The sequence below is a fragment of the Tenrec ecaudatus genome, chromosome 16, assembly GCF_050624435.1.
Source record: "Tenrec ecaudatus isolate mTenEca1 chromosome 16, mTenEca1.hap1, whole genome shotgun sequence".
Classification (NCBI taxonomy): Eukaryota; Metazoa; Chordata; class Mammalia; order Afrosoricida; family Tenrecidae; genus Tenrec; species Tenrec ecaudatus.
This window is the reverse complement of record NC_134545.1, coordinates 45,734,908-45,742,699: the sequence shown is the minus strand read 5'-3', so window position 1 is coordinate 45,742,699 and position 7,792 is coordinate 45,734,908. Positions and strand designations below refer to the sequence as shown.

Here is a 7,792-nt window from a genome sequence, read left to right as displayed (position 1 = left end):
AATTAGTTTCTCTGTGTTGTTAGCTCCAGCTTTGACTGCCCTCAAATATCAGAGGAAGAATGAGTTCATTTCCTTGAAGTTTATTGGCTGTTACTGGTGGCAGAGCAAATTCCTTAAAAGAGCAGGTTCCAGATGGATCACGTGGAAAGGGGACTCTCAGTCGGTAAGGAAAGGTGTGTGGAGTGGGGACTTGGAAGAAAGGATCTCTCCCTCCTTCTGCCTCCATCCTCACAAGGATACTGGATTTACATGGGGGTATCCTGCTTAGCATTCCCTCTCCAAAGTGGAACCAGAGAAGGGAAACAATGCAAAGTAGAGGAGAAACACCTCACAGCTCCTCTGTTTCTCCATCCAATGGGATGCCAATATCCACACTGTAGTCTACAGGTTCCCCAGAGCTCAGCCAGGGAATAGGGGTTCGATTGAAAGAAGGCCTGTTGGAGAGGTTCTGGTTGTAGAGGATCAAGGGTTCATTTAACAGGGGCCCCAGGTCTAACTTGGGCATCTGGAAGGTCATGCGTTTGGAGGCCTTCTTGTATCCACCGTAGGGCATTGCTGTCCTGAAAAGGGAACACATTATTTAATTAAAAATCGGAACAAAAAGAACAGAGCCTTATCTGAGATGTTAGCCCATTTTTAGGGTGGGGAAGTCTGGCTTGCTTGTTTCCTGAACTAATAATATGAAAAGGAAGCGAGTGGGCACTAGATTCGTCTCTGCTGTTGAATTCATTCTGACTCACATTGGATTGCCAGGGCAGAGGAGAACTCCCCCGTATGGTTTTCAAAGCTGTGATCTTTACAGAAGCACACTACCACATTTCTCTCCCGTGGAGCAGCACAGCTCCCACAGAACCACCAACCTTTGGGTTAGCGGTCAAGCACGTTACCACTAGGCCACCAGGCCCCTTGGGCATTAGCTGGAGTCTTATAAATAGTTGTGATCCAGAGCAGCATGCATTTCAGACAAAGTGGTCCCAAACACTATAGACCCAAGGGTCTGAGGCCACCTTACCTTATAATGCAAAGGCCCTATGAACTCTCCCTGCTACTACCAGTGGCTAGAGGTTGGTCTCGGTAAGAAGACCCAATGCAAAAGCACTGCTCTAGCATTCCCCTATCTTGCTTCCATACAGGTCTCCATGATTTATGGAGACAGAGAACAGATACTTCAAGCCTTACTAAAGTGTGGTATGAAGAAATAGAATGGTACTTCAGGAGAATTATGGAATCCTAGATCTTGTATGGAAGGGATGCTCAAGAGTTTTTTCAAACAGGTAATATATTGCTCTGATTTTACATACAAGATAACCAAACCTCAGCAGTAGGATGGCTTTCCTGTGCCCACAGAGCTAATAAGTGGCTTCTGAACCATGGAATTCAGCACTGTCCTACCAGCTCTGTTTTCTGTCAACCTACTAAAGTGTGCCTCTGACTTCACGTGAGAGCCAAGGCCTTCACTGAGGGCCTCCATACTCCTCCCATCCCTCTTCACCTTCTTGAAACATTTGAACCAAGGACTCCAGCCCACACTAGAATACATCTGGTTCCTTCCCCACCATTCCTACCTGTTGAAGGACTTATATTTTGGAAGTTCAGCTTTGGCCCCATAGGCCAGCAGGTCAATACCAAGTTCCACTTTCTGCTGGGGGTCCACCCCCATTGCTCGCTCCCATGGGGAGATATATGTTTTGAACACAGTAATATGTTTTCCTTCTCCACCTGCCTGGTCTCCTTGAAGCCATGGGAAAGAAAGGTAAATCAAATAATAGCAGTTAGTTGCCAATGGAAGTTGAGATCCCCCACATGCCTACACTGAGGGCTGGAACTAAGGAACATTCTAGTAATTGTGTAAGGTTTGAGGCACAATGGCGGCTTGTGCTCAGATCTGTGACTAGATCTGAAAACAAAAACGCCACAGGAAAATAAATGAAAGACAAAACTTTAGAGTAGAACAAACTTCTGGATCCAGAGGGGCCACTCAAATATCTCATCTGGTCTCCCCTGTTCCCCACACCCAGGCTAGACCTCATCCCTGAGGACATCCCAGCTTCCGCGCCCAGACCCAGCACTCTCAGGTTGTGGTTATTTACCTGTTGCTGACTCGTCAACTCCCACTGTGCCATCTCCTCCTCTGCTGGTTTGGCCCCCAGGTCCACCTGTGCCCCCAGACCCAGACCCAGAGCCTTGGTGGTGGTGCTGCTGGGTAGAACCATACTGCCCGGCAGAGCCACTGCCCCCTGCCTGGCCTCCACCACTGCCCTTGCTGTGGGAGAATCCCTGCCCAGCTGTGCCCAGCTGACCTCCCACTGTAGGTAGGAACTTCTGGAAGTGATCCTGAAAAGAATGGACAAAGTTAGGGGAAATATAGAATATACCAAGAAAGAGCTGTCACAGAGAGGGAGGAAGACACTGAGTCCTCTGAGGTCCCCCGCCAATGCATGGAAAGTAAGTAACTTGGCTGAGAGGTGCTGAACTTGCCTTGAAAAGCGGGGCCTGCTAGGCTCCCTCAATTAGTCCATCTTACACACTCCCTTTCCCATGCGTCCCAAGAGAGGACCACACTAGACTTAGAGAAGATGGGGTTGGCAATGGAGAGCCAGGCTTCGGGAAGACTACCTTCCCCTCTCAGCTTGTCCAGCACACAGAACTCTCTTCTCCCCCTTGCCTTCCTCTTCTTGGTGCCTGCTGGATCAAGACTTCCTGACAGTGAAATTGTAGCTGGGTGGGGGAAAGGGTGCCCAAAAGGGCAACACTGGATTCAGCTACAAAACCTAAAAATAGCCCTGCCAGCTCCTTCAGGAGGCTCTCCTTGCCACCCTACCAGGCACGCCCCTATGCTCCACCCAGTGTAACCAGACCCAGTCAGGGAAGAGGGCTTTGGGCCTCCTAAAGTTAGATGTGACTGGCTCAGCATTTTCGCTCTGTTCCCACATAAGAGCCAATGGCAGCACTCTTGCCTTGGCCCTATGTAGGCATCTATTTCCACCCCTCCTCCCGCCCCCCCAGGGAAGGTAGAGGAGGAAGCTGTAACATCTTGTGCCTGGTCAGGTTCCAACTCTTAACTTTTCTTCCTTTGGAGAAAAAGCCTAAGTAGAGGATGTGGGATCTGGGAGGACATCTGGGGTCCTGAGGGAAGAGCGACACACATGCCATTAAAAATCTGACCCTTTAAACCAAAGAATGGCTCAAGAAGGGACCGGCCATAAAAATTCACATAACTTAGAAAAAAAAAAGAAAACTTAGAAAATGATGATGGCAACCGATGTACAAATGAGCTCTGTACAATGGATGCATGGATTGTTACAAGAGCTGTAAGAGCCCCCAATAAAATGTTTATAAATAAATAAAAGTGGAAAGTTTATTTTAAAAATTCATTTAACTCTCTAGGATTGCCAGATTGAGCAAATAAGAACACAGGATACTCAGTTTTTTCAGATACACAATAAATATTTTAATATAAAAATATCTGAAGTATTGTATGGGGCATACTCTTCATTTTTAGCATATAATGCACTGACATAGATAAAGTGCACATGCATGCAGCTATGTAGGTCTAGAAACTATATAACACGTATTATTTCTATAAAAGTGCAGAATACCAGGAGTCTGGCCCAAATAGTTAAGTCCTCAAATACTAGCCAAAAGGTTAGGAGTTCAGCTCCACCCAGAAGACAGCCGGGAGATTGCTTCTGAAAGGTCATAGGCTTGTAAACCCTGAGGAGCACTTCTACTCTGTACACATGGGGTCACCATGAGGCCAGTTTGACCCGATGGCAAAGAACAACAATTAAACCAAAATTAATGTGTGCATCTGAAACTCAGGTTTACCTGAGCAGCTTTTATTCTTACTTCATTTTTATATTTCAAATATTTCGTGGAATTACCTACACTTAAAAAAATCTGTTGTATATCTGAAATACAATTTGACTAAGCCATGTGACAAACCTACCGTTTACACTCACCAATGCTGTAGATTGGCTCAAGCCCCTCTTCTCCCACCCACCCCCACCCGGTTCCTAACCTGTGGTTAAAGAGGCCTGGTGGCGCTGTCAGGTAAGCGAGTGTTAGATGACTAACTATGCGGTCAGTGATCCAAGCCCACCAGCCAACGTGTTGTCATGGTTACACGTTGGGCAGTAATCCGCAGGGTTGGTAGTTTGAAACCCCAAGCACCACTTCCGCAGGTGAGGCTTTCTCCTCAGGAGAAAATTAAAGCTATTGCTTCCTGTATGGAAACCCTAGTCAGGATCACTGTTGATCAGAATCAACTGGGGGGCAGTAGGTATACAGATGCCTGTGGTTATAATCTTATTTGGAAATGGGTTGTCTTTTTTGTTATGTTAACAAGGAGGATTAACCTCCCTGGTCTAATTATGTCAGTAATTTTATACCCAAAGCGGTACAAATACATTGTTTTGCATACAATTTGTTGTTTTATCTTGTAGGCCTATAATTCTTAAGAAATTGCTTTTTTTTTAACATTTTATTAGGGGCTCATACAACTCTTATCACAGTCCACACATATACATACATCAGTTGTATAAAGCACATCTGTACATTCTTTGCCCTAATCATTTTCTTTTTTTTTCTCCTCTTTTCTTCTTTTACATTTTATTAGGGACTCATACAACTCTTATCACAATCCATACATATACATACATCAATTGTATAAAGCACATCCGTACATTCCCCACCCCAATCATTCTCAAAGCATTTGCTCTTCACTTAAGCCCTTTGCATCAGGTCCTCTTTTATTTTTCCCCTCCCTCCCCGCTCCCCCCTCAAGAAATTGCTTATTTTAATCTCTCTAGTAGACATTCCAGGTATGATAAACTTCTGACAGTTAACATTTACCCCAAGCCGCACTCGGGATTACCACCAGGGTTAATGTAAGGTGAGCCTTTCTGGTGGCATTGTACTTCCGCTCTGGCTAACCGCAAGCAAGGTCAGGAGTCCCAATACCACCAACCAGCCTGGCTGAGGGCAAAAATTGAGGTTTTCTATTCTCATAAAAATTTAGTCTCAAAAGCAAATGTTTTGAGAATATGATGGCAACAAATACATAAATGTGCTTGACACAATGAATGGATGGATGGATTGTGATAAGAGTTGTATGAGCCCCCAATAAAATGATTAAAATTTAAATACATAGCTTTGAAAGCAAATTCTGATTTTTTTGTACCCCCTCATTTCTGGACAGTTAACATAAATAAAAGCATACCATAGGTGGTTACAAAGAAAAAAATTTAGTCTCAGAAACCTATGAAGGGCAGTTCTATTCTATCCTATAGGTTCACTCTGAGTTAGAATCAACTTGATGGCAGTAGAGTTTGGTTTGGGGTTTAGTGTCAGGTATGCTTTAAGTCAATCTGACAAGCATTTGAAAAGCAGAGATGGGAGAGGAGAGATGCCAAGCCACATTAAGAAGCTCCCAGGAACAGAAACTAAAAAAAGACAAGGCCCTTCCTCCAGAGCTGACACAGAGAGAAAACCCTCCCCTAGTGTTGGCATGCTGAACTCAGACTTTTCTAGTCTCCTAAACTGTGAGAGGATAAAGTTCTGTTTGTCAAAACCATTCATGTGGTTTTTGTGTTCAGTAAATAATTAAGACACCCCAAACGGGAAGGGGGACGAGTTTTCTCCCTGGTGTGTGGCTCCAGTGTCCGTGTTCTTCCACTCACGGTCGCAATAATTAAGATAGAGACAGTTTCACAGGTGAGCTGTAATTCATTCTGGGCTGTTAGGGATTCAGTATGTCTGGAGATTTAATGAGCTCATGAATTTTCAGAGAGAGGAAGCTGGTGGTACTTTGAAGATTTAAGTCCTACCAAGAAACTTCTAGAAAAGTCACCAGGCTCTGTATGGATTGTGCACAAGCTGTACAAGCCCTCAATAAAATGATTTTTTTTCTAATTAAAAATGAAAGAACGGTAAAGTTCAGAACTCACCAATGAGCTGTCAGAGAACACATCAGGATGGTTCTCATAGATAAATTTCTCCACTCGCATCTGCCGCAGTTTGAACATTTTTGAGCCCCGGTTAGTGAGCAGCGACAGTTCCTCCAGCATCACATCCCTTGGGACACTGATCTTCTTGCCCAGGTTCAGGCCTGAGCTCTCTTGCCCACCTTTCAGGGAAAAAGGAGGAAGAAGCAAGGGAAAGTGGGAAGGAGGGTTTTCTGGGCTCTAGCCACACTACATTTGCTTATCCTGACAACGACCACTTAAAGGGACAGCTACTGTTGTTGATGTCTGATCAAATCCTGTGTGGTGTGTGTAAATTTTGATTTCTTGGATTTGGAGTGAGACTGAATACATGGAACTCGGGGTGCAGAGTGAAGACAGAGAGGCCACTAGAGTGGAGAGGGTCGATGGAGGAAGAGGGATATGGGTGTGGGGTGTCAAGCAAAAGGAGTAAAGGAGCAACACAGGTGTTAGCACTGAGGAAATACGTCATTGGAGGAAGCTCAGTCCTGTGCAGAATTGGCCACCTTTAAACACAGACTCCTGTCTTAATTCCTTGGCCTTCTTTTCCCCTTAGTGAACTCTGGTTCCAAAACAGCCTCTTGATATGGGAATAGACCTTCCTACAATGCACATCTGCATAACCCTAGCAGAAATGCCTACATGGTTTCCCCACATCTGGGGAAAGAAGCAAGGAGATTAGTTAATTCGTCAAGGAGAAATTCATTTATTGAGATCTTACTTTCTGCCATTCTCTGTCATGGGCATTTTCCTCAAACATACACCATTGACCAGTGGTCTAGGACCTGTGCTAGGTAATACGGTGGGGCATTACAGGGTGAAAGGGGTCTAAAGGTGATTCGTTCATGTCCAGTCCCTTCTCCATCCTCCTTGCCTCTCTCCACACTGCAACTCCTCTCATCCCTTGATACCACATAAAAGCTTACGTTATTTTGGTGACTCTTGAGACAGAGATGATCTTAGTAAGAAGTCCCATGCTCGAGGGGACTTACCCTTCTCTCTCATAGGCCTACCTCCAGTGAGTTCCATGATCAGCTTGCTGGATTTCCTCTTCTTGTTGGGAGCTGGGGTTCCTGAGAGTGGCATCTTGGAGGAGGATTCAGCCTGGATAAGGTGGCAAGGACAGGTTGGAGGGTGAACAGAGACAGGGAATGGTGTTTACAAATGAACCCTTCTATCCTAAGGCAGTACTTCTCAACTAGGCTTAAAGGCTTAGAGGAAAAACATTTCATCAGGTCCTCAAAGAAATATGAATTTTCCCCAAAAGTGAAAACCTATTATTTAGGGCATCATGGTATAGTGGTTACACATTGACTTTTAGCCACAAGGTTAGCAGTTCAAAGTCACCAGCCTCTGAAAAGAGAAAGATGAGGCTTTCTTCTCCCATAGTTACAGTCTCAGAAACCCAGAGAGGCAGAGTTACCCTGTCCTAAAGTGTCGCTATGAGCTGAAATTGAATTGATGCCAGTGAGTTTTGGGAATTTTCTCTTCTTGGGAGGCAAGGTAGGAGGTTTAGATGTAAATGACCCTCTACCAAACTCTATTGTTATTTTACATAGAGCTGATAAAAAGGGTTAGGAACATAACTCAAGGTGTTGTGTTGTTGTTTTTGCTTTTTGTTTTTACAGGCAACCCAGGCAAGACAATGCACCCAGATTTCATTGACTTGGCGTGAGCTGAAGTTTTTATTTACATTGGGATCTATGGTTCCAGGCTCTGATCTCTTCTGGGTCTTCTCCAAGGTCTGGGGGGCTGGTAGGGAGAAGTGCTGGCAGGGGGTTCGGCCAACATTCTCCATAGGGAGGAAA

The 7,792-nt window shown here is 44.9% G+C and overlaps 1 protein-coding gene across 1 annotated transcript; it reads right to left on the bottom strand.

Annotated features, from left to right (window-relative positions):
* Positions 1-328: 328 nt before the first annotated feature.
* On the bottom strand, positions 329-7,070 carry MYOZ1 (myozenin 1). Its single transcript, XM_075534734.1, has 5 exons — positions 6,998-7,070; positions 5,949-6,127; positions 2,091-2,334; positions 1,566-1,731; positions 329-560 (listed from the first exon to the last, which is right to left on the bottom strand). The coding sequence occupies exons 1-5, from the start codon at positions 7,068-7,070 to the stop codon at positions 329-331; spliced, it is 894 nt and encodes a 297-aa protein (XP_075390849.1).
* Between the last annotated feature and the right edge of the window lie 722 nt (positions 7,071-7,792).

Excerpts from the sequence above, each read along its gene's own strand:
- MYOZ1 (XM_075534734.1), bottom strand. The coding sequence starts at position 7,070 with ATGCCACTCTCAGGAACCCCAGCTCCCAACAAGAAGAGGAAATCCAGC. Across the intron at positions 6,128-6,997 it reads GATCATGGAACTCACTGGAG|GTGGGCAAGAGAGCTCAGGC; the intron begins GTAGGCCTATGA and ends TTTCCCTGAAAG. Across the intron at positions 2,335-5,948 it reads TGTTCTCTGACAGCTCATTG|GATCACTTCCAGAAGTTCCT; the intron begins GTGAGTTCTGAA and ends CATTCTTTTCAG.